The sequence below is a fragment of the Panthera onca genome, chromosome C2 (genome assembly GCF_046562875.1).
Source record: "Panthera onca isolate mPanOnc1 chromosome C2, mPanOnc1 haplotype 2, whole genome shotgun sequence".
Taxonomy (NCBI): domain Eukaryota; kingdom Metazoa; phylum Chordata; class Mammalia; order Carnivora; family Felidae; genus Panthera; species Panthera onca.
In genome coordinates, this window is record NC_138347.1 from 147,745,636 (window position 1) to 147,771,291 (window position 25,656).

Genomic DNA, 25,656 nt, shown 5'->3' on the forward strand with positions numbered 1-25,656 from the left:
TTCCAGCCCCACATTGGGCTCTGCCCTTGAGATTCTCTCTCTCTTTCTCTCTCTCTGCCCCTCCCCTGCTCACTCTTGCACTCTATCAAAATAAACAAACGTTTAAAAAAAAGAAAGAAACCTAACCAAAGAAGTGAAAGACTTGTACACTAAAAACTACAATTTCTGAAAGAAATTAAGGAAGACACAAAGAAATGGGAAGCCATTCCGTGTGTCTTCCGAGCTGAAGACTTAATACTGTTAGGATGTCCATACTTCCCAAAGCGATCTATAGACTCAGTGCAATCCCTATCAAATTCCCAGTGACATTTTTTTTAAAAAATTTTTTTTTCAACGTTTTTTATTTATTTTTGGGACAGAGAGAGACAGAGCATGAACGGGGGAGGGGCAGAGAGAGAGGGAGACACAGAATCGGAAACAGGCTCCAGGCTCGGAGCCATCAACCCAGAGCCTGACGCGGGGCTCGAACTCACGGACCGCGAGATCGTGACCTGGCTGAAGTCGGACGCTTAACCGACCGCGCCACCCAGGCGCCCCCCAGTGACATTTTTTTTAAAGAAACAGAAAAATTCTTGGGGCGCCTGGGTGGCTCAGTTCACCGTCCAACATTGGCTCAGGTCATGACCTTCTAGTCCGTGAGTTCAAGCCCCACATCAGGCTGTGTGCCGACAGCTCAGAGACTGGATCCTGCTTCAGATTCTGTGTCTTCCTCTCTCTCTGTCCCTCCCCCCCAAAAAATAAACATTTTTAAAATTAAAAAAAAAAGAAATATAAAAATTCATCCCAAATTCGTCTGGAATTCCAAGGAACCTAAGTAGCCAAAACAACTGTGAAAAGAAGAGCAAACTTGAAGGACTCACACGTCCTGAATTCAACACATATCACAAAGCTACAGTAATCAAAACGCTACCGTGCCGGCATAAAGACAGACAAGCAGACCAATGAAACAGAACAGATAGCCCATGTGTTATCTGGTTGCATATATATGGTCAAATGATCTTTGACAAGAATGGCAAAAATACTTAACAGGAGAAGGACAAACAGTGTTGGGAAAACTGGATGTCCACATGCCAAAGAGGTAAAGCAGGCCCTTAATTTACACCGTGTACAAAAATGGACTCAAGGGGCGCCTGGGTGGCTCAGTCGGTTAAGCATCGACTTCAGCTCAGGTCATGATCTCATGGTTCATGGGTTCGAGCCCCGCATCGGGCTCTGTGCTATCAGCTCGGAGCCTGGAGCCTGCTTCGGATTCTGTGTCTCCTTCTATCTCTGCCTTCCCCCCACTCACACTCTGTCTCTCTCTGTCTCAAAAATAAATAAAAAACATTAATTAAAAAAAACAAAAACAAAAAGGACTCAAAATGGATTAAATATTTAAATGTAAGACCTAGGGGCGCTTGGTTGGCTCAGTCAGAACAGCATAGGACTCTTTGATCTCGGGGTTGTGAGTTTGAGCCCCACAACAGGCATGGAGAAGGGGAAGGGGGAGGGGGAGAGGAAATGGGAGGGGGAGGGGGAAGGGAAGGGAAGGGAAGGGAAGGGAAGGGAAGGGAAGGGAAGGAAGAGAGAGAGGAATGAAAGATGGAAGGGAGAGAGAGAGAGAGAGACAGAGAGAGAGAGAGAGAGAGAGAGAGAGAGAGAAAGAAAGAAAGAAAAGAAAGAAAGAAAGAAAGAAAGAAAGAAAGAAAGAAAGAAAAAGAAAGAAAAAGAAATTTAAGACCTAAAACTTTAACACTCCTAGAAGAAAACATAGAAGAAAAGTTCCTGATACAGGTCTTGGCAATAATTCCTTAGATGATGCACCAGAAGCAGGAAACAAAAGCAAAAATAGACTAATGGGACTACATCAGATTTTAAAAGTTGTGTTTACAAAGTGAAAGGGAACCTATGAAATAGGAGAGAGCCTGCTTGGAACTCCCCCTCTCTTCTCTCTCCGCTCCTCCTCTGCTCGTGCTCTCTCTCAAAAATAAATAAAGTTAAAAAGAAAAAAGAGTTAAGCTGTGTTTCTGTGGCATATACACCATGCCCTGTGAGATGATTTAAGACAAATCAAACGAACCCTGCCCATCCGGACCCAGGGCAAGAAAACACTTCCCAGCTCTGGGTAGGAGTGCGGATTGCTCATGCTGCTCCATTTTTGTTTTATTTCTTTAATTTTTTTTTAATTTTTATTTATTTCTGAGACAGAGAGAGACAGAGCATGAGTGGGGGAGGGGCAGAGAGAGAGGGAGACACAGAATCCGAAGCAGGCTCCAGATTCTGAGCCGTCAGCCCAGAGCCCGACGTGGGGCTCGAACCCACGGACCACGAGATCATGACCTGAGCCGAAGTCGCTCAACCGAGCCACCCAGGCACCCCTATTTTTGTTTTATTTTTTAAAACCTACACAGTGTTGGGGCGCCTGGGTGGCTCAGTCAGTTAAGCGTCTGGCTTCCGCTCAGGTCATGATCTCGCAGTTCTTGAGTTCTAGCCCCGTGTCGGGCTCTGTGCTGACAGCTGGGAGGCCCGGAGCCTGCTTTGGATTCTGTATCTCCCTCTCTCTCTGCCTCTCCCCTGCTCACACTGTCTCTCTCTCAAAAATAATAAATGAACATTTTCAAAAATTCGCATAGTGCTTATTAATATGTGCCACACACTGGCCCTCGCCCTTTACAAATATCGACTCATTTCACTTAATCCCCATAGCGGCCCTACAAGGTAGGTTTTCTCATTAGCCGAATTTCACAAATGAAGAAACGAAGGCATGGGGGGTACTAAGATTACTTAGTGCCGGAGCCTTCCATCTCTGCTCACTGATGAAGGCAAGACTCCCCCGCTGTCCTCAGCGTACCGTCCTAGCAGGCAATGACTGTGGACAGGAGTGGGACGGAGTGGGAATAAAACCCCATCCACGTGGCAAACCGGATGGCCTTCCCAACCCCCTGACAGCCAGGCTTTCCCTTACTTTGCTCTTGGCTTTCTCTTACTGCAATTCAGAGAGGCTGCAATGAGAAGGTTATCGGGATCCGGTTTATGAGTTCTCGCCACCCCCGTGACTCTATGACAAGAGAGGAACATCTGGTCCTTTCTGAGCAGCCCATCTGTAGCACCTCCCAGGAAGGACATCCCATGTGCTACCACCCCACCTGGTCAGTGTGAAAGCTCACGCTGCTGGGGCTCCATGCAGAGCACACATCTGATCTAGAAAACCACCGAGAAGTGACAAATGGGGCCTTGGTTTTTTAAAAAAGAGAGCAAGGGGCACCTGGGTGGCTCAGTCGATAAAGCGTCTGACCTCGGCTCAGGTCGCCATCTCGTGGTCCGTGAGTTCGAGCCCTGCGTCGGGCTCTGTGCTGACAGCTCAGAGCCTGGAGCCTGTTTCGGATTCTGTGTCTCCTTCTCTCTCTGACCCTCCCCCATTCACGCTCTGTCTCTCTCTGTCTCAAAAATAAATAAACGTTAAAAAAAAATTTTTTTTTTTAAATCCATATAAATGATAGTTCATTCTAATTTCCCTGTGTTGGAGTGACAAGGAACAAGCAACATGTTTCCCACCTCGTCGCGTTTACAGATGACAAAACTGGCTGACGTTCAGGTAAGATAAAACAACTAAACAGGGAAGGGATCAAAACCCAAATCTCCCACGCCTTTGGTTTGGGGCGTTTTCATAAGCTGCAAATATGCCGGCGTTACCTAGTTTAATCGACACCTGCTCACAGACCCTAACAAATTCAATCAACGTCATCATAGTTGATAGTCTAAGAATCATTTTCACACTACGTCACGCATCTTCCAAACTGCTCGGGAATAAGCCTTACAGAACGGATGCCCCGATGGCCACTTCAGAAGACTAGCATTAAGACAGACTGGAGTCATCAGCTATGTTAATTATTAGATATATGCTACGTTCAGCCAGGAAGTATAGGCTTCATGCCTCACAGCCTTTTTTTTAACACACCAAATGAATTTTTGTTAACTTTTTAATCTATTTTCAAATTTCCAGAAAAATTACAAGAATAATACAAAGATTTATTACTAAAGAACTACCCGGGGTGCCCAGGGGGTTCAGTCGGTTGAGCATCCGACTGAGGCTCAGGTCATGATCTCACGGTGCATGAGTTTGAGCCCTGCATTGGGCTCTGTGCTGACAGCTCAGAGCCTGGAACCTGCTTTGGATTCTGTGTCTCCCTCTCTCTCTCTGCCCCTCCCCTGCTCATGTTCTGTCTTTCTCTCTCTCAAAAATGAGTAAACGTTAAAAATTTTTTTTATTACTAAAGAACTATCAACGTTTTACCACAACATTATACCCCTGTGGTAGATACATATATGTGTATATCTGTATACATGTTTCTTGAGCCACTTGAGAGTAAGTTATCAACATAATGTCCCTCTGCCCCTAAAAACTTCAGTGCACAAAGACTAAAGTCAAGTAATTTACATGGATACGCTACTATTCTCTACAGACCCGATACAAATTTTCCAAGCGCCATAATCATATCTGTAGGAAAATAAAATATCAGATCACAAGTTACATTAAGTTGTTTAAAAATCTCCATTTTGTATTAATGAAAGCAATTTAAAGTTTCAAACTAAACACACACACACACACACACACAAAGCAAAAATGAAGAAGGAAATAAACAAAACGAAAAACACTAAAAATACCAATAAGTACGACAATGCTGGAAAGGAAAAGGAAGCGAGGCTTTACATAAACAGAAATTCAGACAATTCCATGACACGAATAACTGCACCCTGGCCTCGTCCAAGCGAGGTCACTCTTCGCTTTGGTTCAAAAACACTTCTTCATCCAGACTCAAAGTTGATTTCACAGACACAAGTGTGGTCCTCTTTCTTTCATGCAAAGATTTTCTGAAGTATCTTTCGGCCTACCCCATAAAAATGGCCTATCTTCTTATTCAATGTGAGAAAACACTTTTGGGGGGGGGGTGTGGGCTACGACTTAACCCTCTGTTCCCGAGTTTCAGCTGACTCTGAAGGAATCATGAAAACTGACATCTGACCAAAAAAATGTCACAGGAAACTCTGAATTAACTAAGCGCCTCCAAGAGCGTTAAAACGCACTTTGGGCCAAGGTGGCAACAGCAGACTTCTCATAAAAAAGAAAAAGACTCATACCAGCCAGGCTCATAAAAATTTTGCTAGTCCAAAGAGCAACATAAACATGAGCTGCTATATAAGAAACGCGTTTCAGTGCTCTCTCAACAGTGCTTACGAGCACAAAGTGGATTTTGCCCCGTTCAACGTGTTAGGGACCGAGCCACTAAGTCAGTCGGCCGGAATACGCACATAGAACAGTTCTGTGCTATGCGGTTAGCCAAGGGGTCGGGAGGCCCATTTTTAAGGTATTAGTAATAGGGTGGAACTCAGATACACAAGAATCTGAAAAGCAAAGTGTGTTCAAAAACATGTGACCCCTTTCGGCCAAAGTCCACACTCTGAGCTTAATGAATTGCGAGGCCTCTGTGGAAACCAAGATCTCATCTGCCAGTTCGTACACAGAGTCAAAGGGCCAAGGAGCCCCCTCAGCCAGCCCTAAAAAGCCCAGATGAAGACAGGACGGTACAAGAAAGGAAAGTCATTACTAAGGAGGATTCTGAAGGCTGTAAACACAGCCCTGAAATAGTGATGCTTTGTGACCAGGGAAAAGACCACCAGACATCAACTACTCACACAAAGAGATTCTGCCCCTGAGAGGGACGCAAAACCACTAATTAAAACCCGGGGCCCCTTCTTTGGGAAGGCCACAGCAGGAGAGAGAAAGAGTGAGGGATAAAACAGAATAATGACTATCTTGCAGGGAAATGAGCTGGTACAGGTCTACCCTGAGGCAAAGCCCTCCGTGATCTCATCTGTGAAATGAGGGGGTAGAAGATCGCCAAGCTCTTTCCAGAGTGATAGAAAGAAAACACCCTTTGGTGTCGGACACGCTGTGGCTCCACAACTTACCAACTGTGCCACTTACGTTCTATGCCTCGGTTTCTCCACCTGGAAAATGGAGATTCTACCCGCATATTCTCCCTATCGTGGAAAATCCCAGAGGTTGGCAGCCCAAGATTTGTGAGGTGGCTCTGAGCAACAAAATCCTCAGAGGCTAATAAGTCTCTTCAGTCTGGATGGCCTTCACTTCAGGCACCTCAAGCCTTAAGATGGCTGCTGGATTCCAACCACCACATCTGCATTCCAGTTGCGGCCATATGTCTATATTCCAAGAGCAAAGGAAAAAGAAGGAAGGGTACAAAGAAGGTTCTAGGAAACTTCTGTGATAACTCTGCTCATGTCTAGAACAGAATCACACAGCCATCCCTAGCTGCGAGGGAGAGGAGGGGTGCAAACTACAGTTTTATCTAGGACAACTACGTAACCAGCTACAAACTGGGGTTCCGTGACTATAGAAGAAGCAAAGAACGGACAGATCTGCAATACCCCCACCTCACTTCAAGGACTCAACTGGATAATACATGTAAAGTCTGATGATTCCCGGACTCACAAACTTATTCCTTCCCTGTCTGGTAACACTGAGAGCGTATGATGGGTCTCAGCAGCTGAAGAGGTCCCTCCTGCGGTAGCCCTTAAGGCCGGGCCTCTGGCCACACCCCACATACAACCTGCACTGCAGCCCAACAAACCCATGTCCCCTTTCACGGTTCTAAACCTTTGCACTCACAAAGCCTCCTTCCAGGGAAGCCTCCCCCCCACCCCACCCCACCCCCCCCCCCCCGGCTCCTGTCTGCATGACGGATCGCTCCTCAACATGCTAGGTCTTGCTCACCTGCCCCTCCTCCCTCCACCCCCAGGTACAGCCCGTGCTCTCACTCCCAGGTGCTTCCCTTATGGGAGCGCTCACCGTCCCGTATCGAAACAGCAGCCACATCTAGTGAGTGCCAGTCCCTGTCCTGAGCCCTGCACACACAGCTTCGCAGCCAATCCCAACAACCCTATGACGCAGACTCTGCATCACCCCCGTTTTACAGATAAAGAAACAGAGGCCCAGAGAGGTTAACCAGCTTGCCCAAAGTTACGCTGGGAGGAAACACCGGAGGCAGGATTCGAGCCCAGGGCGCTTGGACCACAAACCTGTACTCCGCCACCACTCTAGACTGCCTCTGCTACTAGAGGGAGGGGTCTAGATGTCATCTTAGAGCCGGGATGATCAAACTACATCCCACAGGCTAACTCCGGCCCTGCACCTGTTTTCGCACACAAAGTCTTGTTGGAGCACAGCGGTACCCACTTGTTTACCATGGGAGGGCTGCAGGGTTGCCACGGAGACTCGAGATAGCCCAGGATGCCCAAAATATTAACTACCTGGCCCCTCTACAGAAAAAGTTAGCTCAACCCTGTTTTAGGCTGTCAGCTCCTCAAGACATGGCCTGTGTGCGTTGCTCCTGTGTCCTCGGCATCCCGCGTGGCATTGCATTTGGCACAGGCACAAGAGGCGCTCAACAAACACATTGGGTGTGAATACTCCACCAGCAAAGGGGAGCGCGTCGGGGGGCTGAGGCTGCCGGCTCACTCGGGACTTGGAAAGTTTCCCAATTCTGTCCAGATACTACGTAACAACCAAAAGGCCCGGGAAAACTGTCGCAGGGCTTCGGTTGTGTTGTTGGTGGCCCGCCATGCCTCCGACGGAGGGACCTCTGCAGGCCAGCTGAGGGCCGTCTGTATCCATCAGCAAACCCACTCAACTCCCCTGAACAAGTAGCCCAGGCCGACCCCTGGGGCCCACCCGCCCGTGGGAGAATGTGGGTTCGACTGCTTCCTAGGCGGGGTCCCCTCTCACCCGCCCACCTCCGCTGGGAGGTCACTGACCCGACTTTGCAGATGAACGCCGAACACATCCTGGAAAAGAGGTATTAAAAACTGATGTTGGTCGCCTTTCAACTGGTTACATTTTCATCAAAACATTCATAGGAAAAGGGGCGCCTGGGTGGCTCGGCCGGTTAACCGTCTTCGGCTCTGGTCACGAACTCACAGTTGGTGAGTTTGAGCCCCGCGGCGAGCTCTGCACTGGCAACGGGGAGCCTGCCTGGGATTCTTTCTCTGCCCCCCTCCCCCTCTTGTGTTTGCTCGCGCTCTCTCTCTCTCTCTCTCTCTCTCAAAATAAATAAATAAACGTTAATAAAAACACATTTATAGGAAGGGACCAAACCACATACAACAGAAATAGCCCTCTAAAAACGACAGCAAAACGTGAAAAAGTTATTCAAGGCTCAAATGCCTTCTCTGACCTTCAAAGAACAGGCTTGCAACAAGACTGTATAATGTTTCCTAATTTTATCGTAATTATTGATGTCACTGCACGAGACACAAATAAAGCACTTTCCTTCTGGGCTGTGACCATATTCGATCCAGCCTGGGTTATCAAAAATCACATTCTGGATGGTTTTCTCTTTAATTCTGTCTTGGCCTGGCCCCAAATCACATCAGGCAGGAGCCAGGCAGAGCTACAAACAGCCTCCCACATTTCCGGCACAATCGTTTCAAGCCTCCTTTCGGGACACAAAAGCCGTATCTCTTCTCTTTCCCAGAGTTTTTAAACAACGGTCCAACTCGAGCAGACTCTTGAGGAACTGCAGGCTAAAAGCAGCAAATGGAGACAGTCAGCCACTTTGCAAATCGAGTAACTTGTCACCTAGGTCCTCATGCAGGAGGAAGGGTTAAGAAACACCTGCCTATTTGCTAAGGCTGGGTCTAAAATGACAACTAACTTGGCCCCTCGGTTCCACAAAGTTACCCACTGGTCTAAAACATACGACTTCCGGGGCGCCTGGGTGGCTCAGTAGGTTAGGCGACCGACTTCAGGCATCTGACTTCAGCTGGGGTCATGATCTCGCAGTTCGTGGGTTCGTGCCCCACATCGGGCTCTGTGCTGGCAGCTCAGAGCCTGGAGGCTGCTTCCGATCCTGTGTCTCCCTCTCTCTCTGCCCCTCCCCTGCTCATACTGCCCCCCCCCCCCACCTCTCTCTCTCTCTCTCTCTCTCTCTCAAAAATAAACATTAAATTTTTTTTTTTAAATATAAGACTCCCAAGTAGACACATTTCTACTGAGGACCCTACTGTGTGCCACCCGCTGTGCCGGGCCTGCTGTCTGTAGCAGCCTCACAGCAATACTCCAAGGTTAATATCATTTCACAGATGAGGAAAACAGGGCCCAAACAGTCAAATGACCTGCCAAGGTCATGCAGCTAAAAAGAGGCCAAGCCGGAAAGGCAGGGAAGTCTGACCATGTCACCAGCCTGTGCACCTGCATACTGCCTCCCTCCGAAGCTGGCTGGCATTGGGGGCAGTCCACTCGGGTACATACTGCTGGTGGGGAAATGGCTCAGCCACTCTGGAAAACTCTTCGGGAGTTTCTACACGCGCGTATCCTACGACCCTGAGATCCCGATCCCCAAGCATGTACCCAAGAGAGATAAAAGCATGTGTCCACGCAAAAACTTATACACAGGGACGCCTGGGTGACTCAGTCGGTTAAGCGGCCGCCTTGGGCTTAGGTCATGATCTCAACATTCATGAGTTCGAACCCTGCATCGGGCTTGATGCTGACGGCACGGAGCCCGCTTTGAATTTGGATCCTCTGTCCCCGTCTCTCTGCCCCTCCCCCACTTGCTCGCGCGCGCGCACTCTCTCTCTCTCTCTCTCTCTCTCTCTCGCTCTCTCTCTCTCTCTCTCTTTCTCTCTCAAAAATAAACATTTTTAAAAAACCCTTTAGGGGCGCCTGGGTGGCTCAGTCAGTTAAGCATCCGACTTCAGCTCAGGTCACGATCTCACGGTCTGTGAGTTTGAGCCCCGCGTCGGGCTCTGTGCTGACAGCTCAGAGCCTGGAGCCTGTTTCAGATTCTGTGTCTCCCTCTCTCTGACCCTCCCCTGTTCATGCTCTGTCTCTCCCTGTCTCAAAAATAAATAAAATGTTAAAAAAAAAATTTTTTTTTAATAAAAAATAAAAAACCCTTTAAATGATAAAAATACTAAAAAATAAAAAGCTTATACACAAATAGCAGCTTTATTGATAACAGCTAAAAACACTGGAAACCCAAATGTCCACCTACAAGTGAATGGATAAACCGTGGCATATCCACAGGATGTAATATTAAACAACAACAACAACAAAATTATAATCTACAGATAGATGCAGCAACACCCAGAATCTCAGAACACGAGGCTGACTGAAATAAACCAGACCCAGAAAGGATCTCCTATATGGGTCCACCTATACGAAAACCCAAGAACAGACAAAACTAATTCATGGTGATAGAAATCAGAAACAGAATGCAGGGGACGGGGAACTGACTGGCAAGAACAAGGAAATCTGGGGTGGGGGGAGGGGTAGAACCGGGGGAATCAGAGAATGTTCTGTACTTTTGAAAGGAGTGGTTACATGGCGTAAACAATTGCCAAAATTCATCAAACAGAACGCCTGAGACCTGTGCACTTTATTGTATTTAATTATACCTTAAAAAAAAAAAAAAAAAAGTCCTCAGGCTAATGAGTCACTCATTCAGATGACAAAACAGAAAACATGAATTATTACACGTATACTTCCAAACTGATTGCTCAAGGGCATTTAAAGAAACCCCAAAGAAAGTCTGATTTGCCCATGAAAGCAAATTAAGTTTACTCACTGGCTCTAGAAAGAATTTCCCTCACAAAAATAAGGCCCACCACCTTGCATTTGCCCAAGGGGTCTGTCTAGTAGACAGAGATGAATGCGTCCAGCAACCCTGCCTAACCAGCCCACTTTCAGTCAGGACAGCAACCCTTTCAGGACAGAGATGGCTGTCCCCATGGCAACCAGTGAAGGTGGGAAAGGTGGAGGGGAAGGGAGCCAGCGGGATTAAGAACCACTTTAGAATAATGACTGTATGGAGGCTGGGAGTGCCATACCCCTACCCCCACGAGGTCCTAATTCCTAAGTCCTAATTCCTGGAACCTGGGAATGTCACCTTACAGGGCAGGCAGCAGATAGGACTAATTTAAGGGTTTTTAAATGGGGAGATTGTCCCGGATGATCTCGGTGGGCCCTAAATGCAGTCCCAGGGGTCCTTCTAAGACGGGGACAGAGGGAGACTTGATATACACAGAGGAGAAGGCAATGGGAAGACCGAGGCAAAAACTGGGGTGAGGCAGGTACCAGCCAAGGAATGCCAACGACCACCAGAAGCTGGAAGAAGCAAGAAATTAACTTTCCCTTGGAGCGTCTGGTGAAAGCCTGGGCCTGCCAAGACCTTGATTTGGGCCCAGGGAAACCTATTTCAGACTCTGGCCTCTAGAACCATGAGAACATAAATGTCTGTCGTTGGGAGCTACCAAGTTTACTGTCATTTGTTCTAACAGTCGTCCAAAACTAACACAGACCGGGAGCCTAAAATGCAGTATTGTTTCTGCCAGATATCTACACTCCTCCGATATCACTTCAAACTTTTAAGAAGTAATCAAATTAGTAAACGTTTTTCTTCTCTTTTTTTTTTTAAATTTTTTTATTTTTTTTTAATTTTTTTAACATTTACTTATTTTTGAGAGGCAGAGAGAGGCAGAGCGTGAGCAGGGGAAGAGAAGGGAGAGAGTTGTCGTCACAGAGCCCAACGCGGGGCTCAAACTCACAAACCGTGAGATCACGACCTGAGCTGAAGTTGGACGCTTAACTGACTGAGCCACCCAGGCGCCCCCCTTTTTTTTTCATTTTTTTTAATGCTTATCTACTTTTGAGAGAGAGAGGAGAGAGGGAGAGAGCATGAGCGGGGGAGGGACAGAGAGAGGGAGACAGAATCTGAAGCAGGCTCCAGGCTCTGAGCTGTCAGCACAGAGCCTGATGCGGGGCTTGAACCCACAAACTCTGGGTCAGGTCAGATCATGACCTGAGCCGAAGTCAGACACCTAACCCACTGAGCCACCCAGGTGCCCCAAAGTTTTTCTTTTCTTGAAAGAAAACATCAGAGAATATCCTTATTACCATGGGGTGAGCAAAGATTTCCTAAATAGCACTCAAAAAGAACTAATCATAAAAGGGGGAAAATTTTTTAAATTTTTTTTTTCAACGTTTTTTATTTATTTTTGGGACAGAGAGAGACAGAGCATAAACGGGGGAGGGTCAGAGAGAGAGGGAGACACAGAATCGGAAACAGGCTCCAGGCTCCGAGCCATCAGCCCAGAGCCCGACGCGGGGCTCGAACTCACGGACCGCGAGATCGTGACCTGGCTGAAGTCGGACGCTTAACCGACTGCGCCACCCAGGCGCCCCAAGGGGGAAAATTTTTATATGTGACTATGCTAAAATTTAAAATTTGTGCATACCAAGAGATGACGTGGCAAACCACGAGTGACGATGCCTGCTTTCTCTGTTTGCAGTGCCCGTATCCACGTGCACATAACCCATCGGCGAACTCCTATCCAGAATCTATAAAGAACTTTCTTTCACAAGTCAATATGAAAAAGCAGATGTCCCACGATACAAACAGCGAAGGACTTAAGTAACACCTGACAAAACGTGAAATCCAAATGGCCAACAGGCACACAAAAAGATGCTAACCTTCATTAGTCATCAAGGAAAGGCAAATTCAAACCACAATCAGATGCCACCCATCGGATTGGCTAAAATGCAAACAGACAACATCGAGTATAGATGAGGACGCGGGGCACCCAGAACCCTCAAGCGCTCCTGGCGGGAATATTAGCAGATCCAACCACTAGGAAAAAACTCTCTTCGTAAGCTGGACAGTTGGAAATACTGTCGCGTAACCCAGTATTTCACTCCTAGGTATACACGCACAGAAATGCGTATGTATGTTCCACAGAACTCATGGCAGTGCTTTCGTAACGGCCCCAAACTGGGAAAAACTCAAAAGTTTATGAGAAGCGTCCACGTATTCAGTATATTCCTACGATGGAATAGAGCAGTGCACACAGACTACGGTTAGACCCAGCACCACGGAGAGGGCTCACGAACGTTACGTAATGTTAAGAGAAGAAGCCTGGAACTATATCATGCCGTTCGATAGGAAATTCAAGAAGAGGCCTACCTCATGTTAAGGTGCTGGACATCAACAGCAGGCGACCGCGAGTGACGGCGGGAGGGGACTGTCCGCTGTTTCTTGATCTGGATACGACCCGCTCATGAAAACGCGTTGAACTATTACGCGTATGAGTTACGCACTTTTCTGAACGTACGTTAGACTTCAGGTTTACCCCCCCAAAACTAGTTATTCCGAGATTATGGGAAAAGCTTTTTTTCCCCCCTCAATATAACTTTTTCAAACTGCAGAATGGACGCAAGCCCACCTCAGGAAAAAATAAATAAATAAAGGAAAAAAGAGAAGAACAAATAATATCCCCCACGACCCCACCAACCAAGGAAAACCATGGTAACCATGTGGCGTAAATCTCCTCAAATACACATACATTTTAAAGAGAGAGGAGGAGAGCACATCCTACAGGGAGTGGTTAACACAGGCAGGTGCTCCATAAATATTCTGAACCATACGTGAATAAATAATATTAGATGCTATTTTGTAACCTAGGCAACCACCTCTTTATTGTTGCCGTCCACGAAGAAATCCAGTGTCCCCAAAGGATTTGAGTGTGCAAACTCACACTCTGGCAAACCAGCCAGCAAGGTGTGTGAATACTTTCTAAGTACATGTGGGCAAGAACATAAAACACAGAGCCGTGATTTTTTAACCCTGGTTATCACCAACTGCCTCTAAAAATTTGTGGAGTACTCAAAAAGCATGCATTTTAATTCAGTACGGTTTTAAAAGTTAATATATGCTCCCTCCCTGACTTTTTTAAATGAGTCAAGTAGCCCCTGAGCCCTGGGAAATCAGGGCCAGAGCCTAAAAACTGCATTCTCAAAGCAGGGCATTCATGCAGATCAAGTCGAAAGCAGGTCCTGGACACCTGGCCACTGAAGGCCCACATTAGCTGGGCAGCCGTGGGCCCTAAGTCAAGGTGGACATTTCACAAGGTAAGACAGACTCCCTGACCCCGAAGACAAAGACTGATGGTCGCAGAGGGCGGGGCAAATGACACACATATCAACTCGAGGACAAGGCTATAAACAGGCAGAGAACCAAGAAATACAACAATAGTAGCTATATAAATACAAATTAATCCTGCCTTCATTTCTCTTTCATTCACTCTCTTATTTATTCAGTTCTATCTACTGACCCCTTATGATACGCCAGACCCCGTTCTAGACACTGGAGATACAGCAGTGAACATGGCAGACGAAACTATTCTCTGTCCTCAGGGAGTTGACATCTTGTGCGGGGGGGACAAGAGTAAAATATTGAGTGTGTCAGAGGGTGGTGGTGATGGAGAAAAATAAAGCGGGGGAGGGAGATAGGGCCTCGAGGCTGGAGGAGGGGAGCAAGTCACTTGCTGTAGAGATGCAAACATTTGCTGGGTTCCAAGTTTTAAAAGGATCCTTTCAGAACATATCCTCTCCAAAGAACTCTGGCATAATTATGTTAATGGGAGCCCCAGGGTAACCACAGGATTCAGAAAATAAACCAAGAACTTTATGAACCAGAAAGGGTCCATTTAAGACGGGCAAATTGAAGATCCAATAATAGCTACCACTTCTCCAGATCTTGCCTTGCGCCTTTCTCAGCTGCTTATAGACCAGTCTCCTCAATTAATTTTCACACTGAACGGATGAGAAGGGTAACATCTTTTCTCTCTTTAACAGATGAGAAAACGGAAGCCGAGAGCAATGAAGAAACCGGCCCAAGGTGACACGTGTGCTAAACGTTGATGTCCGGGTTCGGCCCGGAGTCCACACTCCCCTTACGTTCCAAATAAAACGTCCACTGCTCACCTGGGGTTTTCTTTGGCTGATGCTTACCTTCCTTATCCTGCTCAAGACTTAACCTTTAATATTTTACTGAGTTCTCACAACCGCACCCATCACACTCACTCACTCACACACACACACACACACACACACACACACACACACACAAATTGGAGGCTGCTTTCATATTTGCAACGTCTTCTTTTCTCTTGCTAACGAAAAGTGAATGACGATCAAGACCCTCAAATGTTCAAATACCACTTCCTAGACCCAATTAGAAATTATTGTCCCGGGGCGCCCGGGGGGGCTCAGTTGGCGAAGCATCTGACTGTTGGTCATGATCTCACGGTCCGTAGGTTCGAGCCCCACATCAGGCTCTGCGCTCATAGGGCAGAGCCTGCTTGGGATTCTCTCTCCCCCTCTCTCTCTGCCCTCCACCACTTGTATTCTCTCTCTCTCTCAAAAACAAATAAGTAAACATTAAAAAACAAAGAAAAAGAAATTATGTTCTCAAACATTTGATATTCCCAGCAAACCCAAAATAGTTCCATCTGGGCTGGAGACTAAAATTAGCCTTCGTGCCAGCAAAGGAAGAGTTCATACGGCCCATTTCTTACAAACTAAAAATGAGTTCCCCAAAGATAACTCCTGGCTGCCCCCCATCCTCCCCACAAGCATGAGGGTCCCCTGTGACCCTCATCTCCATAAAAGACACCTCCACCTCAACATCCCAGGCTCTCAGAGCTATAAACACAAGAGTCCTCCTTGGCCCCTCTTTCTCTCACCTCATCCAACCCATCGGCAGCTTCTAACCTCCCCACTCCGAATCTGTACCTTCTCTCCACTTTCCTCGTCCCCCAAGTGCAAGCCCCCAGCATCTCTGGCCCAGACCACCATGAGGAGCTCCCAACTGGCCTGTTTCCCTGATAGGACCCTGTGAAATTCTCATCTCCAAAGAGTACCAAGAGTGAACTTATTAAAGCACAAATCAGACCGTGTCACCTCTCAGCCTAAAATCCTTCTGGACAACCAGAACGCAGCCTTAAATTCTTCCCCTGGACTACAAGGCACCGTGCGGCCTGGCACCGGCCTGCCTCACCAAGCTTTTAGGCTTCAACTCTCTCCCTGGTTCACTCTGTGCGAAAACCAAAAGACTAGCGAAAACACAGTGCTTGAGATTAAAATGTGAATAGGGGTGCCTGGGTGGCATCTGACTTCGGCTCAGGTCCTGATCTCGCAGTTTGTGGGTTCAAGCCCAGCATCGGGCTGTGTGCTGACAGCTCAGAGCCTGGAGCCTGCTTCCGACTCTGTGTCTCCATCTCTCTCTGCCCCTCCCCTGCTCATGCTCTGTCTCTCTCTCTCTTTAAAGTAAATAAACATTAAAAAAAAATAATAAAAGAAAGAAAAAAGTACTGCAGAAGAACATGCCATGAGATCCAAACGTGAAGGTAACTTGAATCAAGCCGCCCACTGTTGGTACCAAGGCATTCCCCTGGGCCAGGGAGCTAGGGACTTGTACTTTTTAATTCTGAGTCTCCTCCCCTACTTCGTGTGCAGATGCCTGTGCGTTTTGCACACTGAAATAGCTCCAGGTCTTAGAAAAGTGCCTGGCACATAGTAGTTCCTCAATAAAATAGTCTCCGAGTAAATACATTCATGAACACATGAATATAGTGTCAAAGTTTCTCTCTTTCTCCTCTCTCCCTTCTTACTGTTCCAGACCTCCCCTTGACAAGGGAGAAATGTGCAACCACTGAGTCTCCACAAATCCTCTCCAGACCACTAACGGACCTTTGGCAACAGCTGAGAGAACACGGATGTGGGGAACACAGACCTGAACACGGAGACATGAACCACTAGAAAGAGATAATGCTTTTGGAGTCAGCGGTAAACTTACAGTCTACTATGCTAAGAATAAACACTGACGGCATAGACCACACTAAACAAACTCAACAAAGATGAGATCTCACACAGTACACAGTACATTTCACCTATGAAGCCTGCAATCATGTAAATATTATTATTACTATATTATTATTAATTTTGCCTCTTCTCACTCTGGCATAACCTACATACCCCAGTGGATTTAAGATCATACAAAAGCATGAGTTACTCCAATTCCTACTAAAGCTGCCGGAAAGAACAAATCCTTTAATATGCATTGCAGGTAAAGTACCATCCCCAGTGAAATGACTGTAATCCAGGGTAAAATCTCTGTTGGCCTCATAAGCTGCTTGGGGAGGGGGGGGAGGGCACAGCATTAAAAGGGACTGCCCAGCACACAAACCAGATGCTGTCACCAACAAGGCACAATTACCAAGAACTGAAATCGGATTGAATCATCTCCTCTCTCTCTCCTCCTACACACACTACCTATTCCTTTGCAGCTTTCAAAACCTGAAGGGGAAAAGAGGCAAGAGCAGACACCAGGGCTATTTTGAGAAATAAAAGGACTCAAAAGTTAAAAGCGCAACTTCCACTGACAGAGTAGCAGATCTCCCAGGAAACCCAGGTGACTCAGAAAGTTCTCTGATAGAAACAAGTCAGTTTCCGTATTTAGGAGGTGGTCTTCCTCCCAGTTTAGTTTCATGTAAATAACCGCCTGGTCAAAGTTTCAGCTGGAAGCCACCTGAACATTTCCACCCCGTGTGCAGGGAGAGAGGACCAAGTAATCCAGTCTAACCAGCAGAGAGAAGCAAGAGTTCCCAGAGTGTGATTCAAACTTCACAAGCATCCTGAAAAATCCCAAGACCTAAGATCCAAGGGCCACAGACGGCAGGACAAAAGATCTCATCCACAACGTCTATCTCCCTCTGGCTTGTTTTTGAAAAACAAAGTAAAAAAAAGTAAACAGCAGCACCACATCTGCTCCTTCCAAGTCCCCCTCACTATCCTCTGCATTGTGCCCCACATACCATCATCAACACAAGTGAGCTGGGGGCCCTTCCCTTAACACCCCCATCCTCCCACGTGGCCATACTGGGTTTCCCAACAGTGAGGGCAGAGTGAGCAGGGAACTTCAAAAGGCACCTAAATGGGCGGGGGTTAATAACAATAGTTTACAAAGCAAACCGTCCATTTCCAAAGGGGAGAGGGTGTTCAAAAAAAAAAAAAAAAAAAAAAAAGAAGGAAAGAAATAACTAAGCTTCTGTTGCAGAGATTGGAGGTCTCAAACCACCCACTGGGCAGGAGGTAGCGGGCGCTCCGGAAGGCACCGAGAATAAGTGCTAGGTGTTTGGTGATGGTGGTGGTGGTGGTTTTAAACACTAAAGTTTTAAATGAACTATGTTACGAAGAGAATTGTTGTGATGGTACCAGGGGTATTAACGCTTTTTCCTGCAGGCATACAGCACGCCCCCTCTGCCTCTCTTCCTCAGCCATTCTTCAGGAGTGCGGGAAACCGCTAGCAGGCAGGGCCCTGGGACCAATGCGCCCCTCTTTTGCTACTCCAGTCCCTGCAGGTGCCAGGGCCGAAGAAAACCGGGTCTCTCGCCTCCCTCTCCGCCACTGCGGTGCGGTCCTGGGGTGGGGTCACGGCCTGCCCCATCCCGGGCACCCCACCTGGAAAGGAGCTGGGACGCAGGAAGGGCACTCGGAGAGGCAGGACCCGATCTGCCGGTGGCACAGTGGCGGGCGCGCGCGCGCGCGCGCGCACACACACACACACACACACACACACACACACACACACACAGCTGAGCGGCGCGAAGGGAGGGGCGCGCGGTGGCGCTGGCGGCGGGCGCGTTACCTGTTCTGCCAGCCCTGGAGGAGGTTGGTGTATTTGCTGAGCACGCCTTCGAGCGCCGGCTCCCTCCTGCGGCCGCCTCCTCCCGACGGACTAGCGGCCACCGAGCCCGGGCTGCTGCGGCTGCCCCCGCCGCCGAGCCCGGCTACCGCCGACCGGCTGGCGACCCCCCGGCCGGCCAGGGAGCAGGACGGCGAGGAGCCAGCCGAGGTGGCGCGGCTGCTGCTGCGGCTGCTGCTGTTGCTGCCCCCGCCGCCGTCTGCGCCTTGGGCCGCCCTCTCCATGGTCCGTGCGCGCCCGGAACGCGAGTGCCCGCCGCGGTGGCGGCCGCGGCGCTGGGGCTGCCGGCGCGGCGGCGGCGGCGGCGGCGGCGGCAGCTGCTGCTGCTATAGCTCCGGGCGCCCGGGCCGCGCGTGGCTGCTCCAAATCCCCGGGAAATGCCTGACTCATACAGGAGGAAGAGGAGGAGGCGAAGGAGAGCTGGGAAGGAAGCCAACGGGGCTGGATGCAGCTGCGGCCGCCCCTCCTCCTGCCGCGGCCGCGGCCCTGGCCCCGGCCCCTCCCTCCGTACTAGTTTCCTCGGCAAGTTCGGAGCGGGTGGCCGGTTCGGCGAGCCCTCCTGTGGTTCCTCTTCCTCTTCTTTCGGGTCCTGGCGGCCGCTCGGGGCCGGGGGCGCTGCCGGGCGCCGAGCCGCAGGGTGGGTACGCCCTGTCACCCTCGCGTTCCTTCTGCCGCCCCCTCTCGGATCCGAAGGGGCGAAAGGGAATCTCCGCGCGTTCCTCCCCACCCCCAACCCACCTCGGGACCTGGAGGGAGGGGCGGCCCCACCCACCCGATCCACCCGGATATTGACCCGCCCGGCCTAACGCGGGCACCAGCGCGTAGTCCCTCTCTCTGCCTTTCCCGCCGAGCCCGGGCCAGACACACGCACACAGTAACCTGGGAATGAGCCTTACAGGCAGAGCGAAGTTAATAGGGCAGGAACGTCTTCCAGGCTCTCTTGCGTGCCTGGTAGGGGACAGGTGATTCTGTCCCCAAGGTAAGCTTGCCCGGGGTATTTTCACGCTGCAGAGTTACGGTAAATGCATCATGGACACCAGGGAAGGAACTGGAGTGGGGCAAGAAAACTCTAAGGTTCCTGCAAGTGCCTTCTTAAATTGAGTGCCCTGGGCGCTTCACTTGCCTCACCCTAATCGCCACACTGATGGACACATAAATCTGGCAAGTCAAAACTAGCGATTTGATTTCCCAGAGGGAAATCAACCGATATTTACAATCACAGTGAAGTATGTATTCTCTGTGGTCGCTGTAACTTCTTCCCTGCACCCCCACCCTAAGATACACTGAGCTGCAACTTGGTCTCTAAAATCGTTGCTGTTTTGTGAAAGTAGAGGAGTCGCACTTTCTCCACCGTACTAATAATTTTTGTGAGTATAAATATCCAATGCAATCTGGAAGTTTCTAAAATTACCTAGAAAAATAGCTCTGAGGAGCTCAGGCACCGCGCGCGCGCACACACACACGAAAACAAAAACAAAGGGTGATAGATTGATAGGCAATCCAGTTTAAAGGATCTACAAACCCATAAAGCAGATAAATAATTCAATAGTTAAAAAAAATTACTAGTGAAATAGAGTCAGCTCTCATGGGGACAGTTCCCCAAACCTGCCCCCTCTCTAGCTTCATATCCTTGCAGAATGCTTTCAAAGGTGGTTTACCTCTAGAAATCTTCATGGAGAAGCTTCTGAAGCTGATGAGAAGTAGTTGTGCCCTGAATAAATTACAATTCCAGGTGCCTATACAGAGAAAGGAAAGAAGAAAAAGAAAGAAAAAGAAAGAAAGAAAGAAAGAAAGAAAGAAAGAAAGAAAGAAAGAATCCAACTCTTGATTTCTGCTCAGGTCATGATCTCATGGTTGGTGGCATCGATCCCCATGTCCCCATGTTGGGCTCTGTGCTGACAACACGGAGCCTGCTTAGGATTCTCTCTCCCTCTCTCTGCCCCTCCCTCACTCATGCTCTTTCTTTCTCAAAATAAAGAAGTAAACTTAAAAAAATAAAAGACCACCCCCACCCCCCACCCCCCTCAGAGATTGCATGGTAGAAAAGACCGACTCTGGAGCCAGACAGATCTGAGTTGCAATCCATGACCTCTTCTAGCTTTAGTTTTCTCACCTGCAAAATGGGACCAAGTGGTAATACTGGATGTGATGGGATTGTTTGTGTGTTCGAAACGTTTATCATGTCATCCTATGAGAGTACCCTCCCTCCACGTTGACCTCAGGCTTGGCCATGGAACTAGTTTGGCCAGTGGAGTGTAGACACATGTAATACTGTATATGCCACTTCCGAGCGGAAGCTTCAAGAGCCCCGTCATGTGGTTCAACTGTCTTTCTCTTTTCCTTCTACCAGGCGACTAGCGTGTCTCAGATAAAGGACCCTCTTCAGTTTGGATCCTGGAGTGAGAAGACACATGGAATTCAGCGGACCCAAAGCCAGTTAGCGTTGGCCATGTCACATGGACAAAACGTTTGTTATAAACCACTGAGATTTTAGGAAGCATTTTTACCACAGCATAACTTTGCCTAAGCCACCTGATAAACACTTTTCAGTATGTGAGTGTCTATGATGTCCTTCACTGCTATTGAAGACTGAGAAGGTGGGCACATCCTGACCTGGAAATGTCAGTCATCATGTGCCAGAACAACGCCCCTTTTTATGGGAGACTTGCCACCCTAAGTTCCTGCTAAAAGAGAAGTGCTACCATTACTCCAGCCTGCCCAGCTGACCTGCGACCAGATGAACTAGGTGCTGCAAATTCTCACCTTAGACTAAAAACTCGAGACTCTTGGGAGTCCAGTGGAAGCAGGGAGGTGCTAAGCTGAAAGAAATAGTCAAGGCTAGTACGTCAGTCTGTTCTAGGCTGCTATAACAGAGCTTCACAGCTGGGTGGTTTATCAACAACAGAAATTTATTTCTCACAGTTCCGGAGGCTGGAAGTCCAAGATCAAGGTGAAGGCATGATCGGTTCCCAGTGAGAACTCTGCAGGGCCCCAGATTTATTATATCTTCACATGGAGGAAGGGGCTGTGGGGGGGTCAGGGCGTGGGGGGGGGGGGTTCTTTTATAAGAGCACAATCGCATTCGTGAAGGCTCTACCCTCTCCACTTAGACTGCTCCCGATGGCCCTGCCTCCTAACACCATCACTTTGGGCATGAGGATTCCAACATATGAATTTGGGGAGAAACAAACATTCAGACCATAGCACGCGGGATGGGCCAAGAGCAAGTTAGCTATGTGGGATCAGAAATGACCAAGGACGGGGGCGGGGGGGGCACCTGGGTGGCTCAGTCCGTTAAGCCTCCGACTTCGGCTCAGGTCACGATCTCACAGTTCGTGAGTTCAAGCCCCACGCCGGGCTGTGTGTTGGCGGCTCAGAGCCTGGAGCCTGCTTCGGATTCTGTGTCTCCCTCTCTGCCCCTCCCCCACTCAGGCTCTGTCTGTCTGTCCGCCTCTCCCTCTCAAAAATAAATTTAGAAAACATTAAAAAGAAAAAGAAATGGCCAGGGAGGGAAATCGGTGGCAAGGAGTGGAGCAGTCATTCTGGAAGAAGAGGCAGGACCATGAAAGAGATGCGGTAAATGCTTTTCCTTCCTCTCAGCCCTCTTCCCTGCTCTCACCCCTGGAGTTTTGAAGTAAAGGTCACTACTTCCAGAAAGCTTTCCTTCACCCTCATGCAGTGAGTAGGGAAATTCTCTTTGGAGAGGAAAGTCTTCATGTTAGAAAAACAACTGGAGGGGCGCCTGGGTGGCGCAGTCGGTTAAGCGTCCGACTTCAGCCAGGTCACGATCTCGTGGTCCGTGAGTTCGAGCCCCGCGTCAGGCTCTGGGCTGATGGCTCGGAGCCTGGAGCCTGTTTCCGATTCTGCGTCTCCCTCTCTCTCTGCCCCTCCCCCGTTCATGCTCTGTCTCTCTCTGTCCCAAAAATAAATAAAAAACGTTGAAAAAAAAAAAAATAGAAAAACAACTGGAGAACAAAAGACATAACAAATTGGCAAAAATACTTGGAATATATGTTTAAAAATACTTGCAAACTATATATATATCAAATAGAAGGGCTCATTACTTTACCCAGATTGCATAAATCATTAAGAAAAATAAAAATACAGATAGAATGACTGGAAATCTAACAGCTGTTTCAGAAGCCATAAATGACTAAAGTAATAAGACTAACATACCACACCTCTTAAAATAACGGGGCAGGGGCACCCGGGGGGGCTCAGTGAAGTGCCTGACCAACTCAGGTCATGATCCATTTGTGAGTTCGAGCCCTGGTTCAGGCTAACTGCTGTCAGCACAGAGTCCGCGTCAGATCCTCTGTCCCCCTCTCTCTGCCGCTACCCCACTTGCACTCTCTCTCTCTCGCAAAAATAAATAAACATTGAAATCAAAAAATAGAAAGTAGGAGCACCTGGGTAGCTCAGTTGGTTAAGCTTCTGACTTCAGCTCAGGTCGTGATCTCACAGGTTGTGAGTTCAAGTCCCACACCTGGCTGGCTCTGTGCTGACCATACGGAGCCTGCTTGAGATTCTCTCTCTCCCCCTCTGTCTCTGTCCCTTCCCCACTCGCGCTTTCTGTCTCAAAAGAAATAAGTAAACCTTCAAAATTAATTAATTAATTAATTAGAAAAATAATTAAAAAAACAGGCAGATTCAGCAGCCCCCAGTAAGGAGCTGATTGCCCCATCTTGTTCTTCACGTGGGCCTGAAGAGCTGGTCTAGAGTTTCCAGTAACCAGCTTTAGAAGCTCCCTCCTCTGCCCGTGTTCCCACATAAAGCCTAATGTTGACAGATGATATTCACGGACTAGCAAGAAAGTAGGTAGACACTGACCTAGGTGGCCAAATGACATGAAGGAAGCCACCAGAAGAGAGAAAACTATCACAGCCAGACCCCCTCCAACATCAGCTTGGTCACATTTGCATTAGAAATAGCTGGTCTGATATAGTCTCAATCCCAGGTAATAAAAATAATAGCTAATATTTATTGAGCACTTACTATGTGCCAGGAAAGCACCGTTCCAAGTCTTGGGTTTTTTTTTTTTTTTTTAATGTTTATTCTTGAGAGAGAGAGGGAGAGAGAGAGCAAGCACACAGGGGAGGGGCAGATAGAAAAGGAGACAGAGGGTCTGAAGCGGGCTCTGTGCTGATAGGCAAGAGCCCAATGTGGGGCTCAAACCCACGAACCGTGAAATCATGACCTGAGCCGAAGCTGGACACGTAACCGACTGAGCCACCCAGGGGCTCCCCCGCAAGGGTTTTGGAAATAGTAATTCATTTAATCTTTACAACAACCTCATAAGGTCCATGTGACTCTTGCTTCTATCTGACAGGTGGAGAAAAACCGGGTCAAAGAAATGTTCAATAACACCCCCAGATCCTGATGGAGCTAGGATTTGAACTCGGGCAATTGGCCTGCTGAGCCAGAGTCCCCAACCACTGCATTGTATCACTTGCTTCACGACCGATCCGGTTTCGTTTCTTCTACTTAACAGAACCGCCCGAGGTACAGCACGGCACCTGTTTTTTTTGTGTGTTCATTTAGGGACTGATTCTCCCATCACCGCCCCGAGGAAAGCAGGGCAGGAGCCCGGGCCCCTGGCACTCAGCCACAGGACCTGCGCACGGTAAGACTCAACGCAGGTTGATTTGGTGAATGAAGCCCACGTTTACTGAAGAAGAAACAAACTTCTGACCCCCAAGTCCAGTGTTCTTGTCAATATAGCCTGCTGCCTGCCTGAACGGTTGCTGTGATGTGTACATGCAACTTTCCCCCCAGTGGGGGGATGAAAACACTGCACGTGGGGCGTGGACAGTCCATCGTCCTGTGACCAAGCAGCTCCAGTAGGAACACCAACAGTTACATCCAGGGAAATCAAACAGGGCCTTGGCAGGACGGGTATATACGTTATATTATACTCATTTTCATGTGTGTTAACATACACGTAATGTTAACGTCTTTGACTATTAAATTGTCTACATCATATATGATTAATATTTATATATATTATATTTGCCTTTTATGTATATTATATCCATTCTATTAAGATTTATCAAAAATGGAAGTTATGTCATTATTTTGATTATTAATTTTATTAAAATAGGCACTCAGGGGGCACCTGGGTGGCTCAGTTGGTTAAGCATCCAGCCGCAGCTCAGGTCGTGATCACTTGGTTCATGAGTTTGAGCCCACATCAGGCTCTCTGCTGTCAGCTTAGAGCCCGCTTTAGATCCTCTGTCTGTCTCTCTGCCCATCCCTCACTCTCTCTCTCTCTCTCTCTCTCTGAAAAATAAATAAACATTTAAAATAAATAAATAAATAAATAAAATACATGCTCAGGGCGCCTGGGCGGCTCAGTCACTTAAGAGTCTGACTCTTGATTTCAGCTCAGGTCATGATCTCATGGTCGTGGGATCAAGCCCCGCATCAGGTTACATGCTAATGATGGAGCCTGCTTGAGATTTCTCTCCCTCTGCCCCTCTCCCCTACTCATGTACTCTCTTTCTCTCTCTCAAAAAATAAAATAAAATAAGACACTCATTTTTAAAGATTCACATACACAAAGGTACAGTGTAGAAATATAACCCCTTCCCAGAGGAAACCCCTATTAATAATTTACATACATATATAGGCAAACATATATATATATTTCTCCCAGACACTTTTCCATGCAAAAAATAGTTGTATATTATCTTATTCAAAAACAAGTTCATACTACAAAATGTATAATGATTTCTAACTTGTTTTGTTGACCGAAATGTAGAGTATGGACAGTTTCCTTTAGAGCTATGTCATCATTTATAACAGAGTATTACACTGTTTATGTGCCCCCCCAATTTAATCATTCCAGTACTGTTTAACACTAGGATGTTCCAGACTTTTACTATTATAATTTTTCTTAATGTTTATTTATTTTTTGAGAGAGAGAGAGAGAGAGAGAGAGAGAGAGAGAGAGATTGAGTGGGGGAGGGGCAGAGAAAGGGAGACACAGAATCTGAAGCAGGCTCCAGGTTCCGAGCTGTCAGCACAGAACCCGACGCGGGGCTCGAACTCACGAACC

General features: G+C 47.9%; 1 protein-coding gene across 1 annotated transcript in view; it reads right to left on the reverse strand.

Moving 5' to 3' along the window:
• OSBPL10 (oxysterol binding protein like 10) overlaps positions 1-18,940 on the reverse strand; it is a 309,953-nt gene extending 291,013 nt beyond the window's left edge. Inside the window, exon 1 of the mRNA XM_078432426.2 lies at positions 18,543-18,940. Coding sequence (XP_078288552.1) covers positions 18,543-18,823 — 281 coding nt within the window. The 5' untranslated portion in view covers positions 18,824-18,940. The remainder of the gene's footprint in view (positions 1-18,542) is intronic.
• Between the last annotated feature and the right edge of the window lie 6,716 nt (positions 18,941-25,656).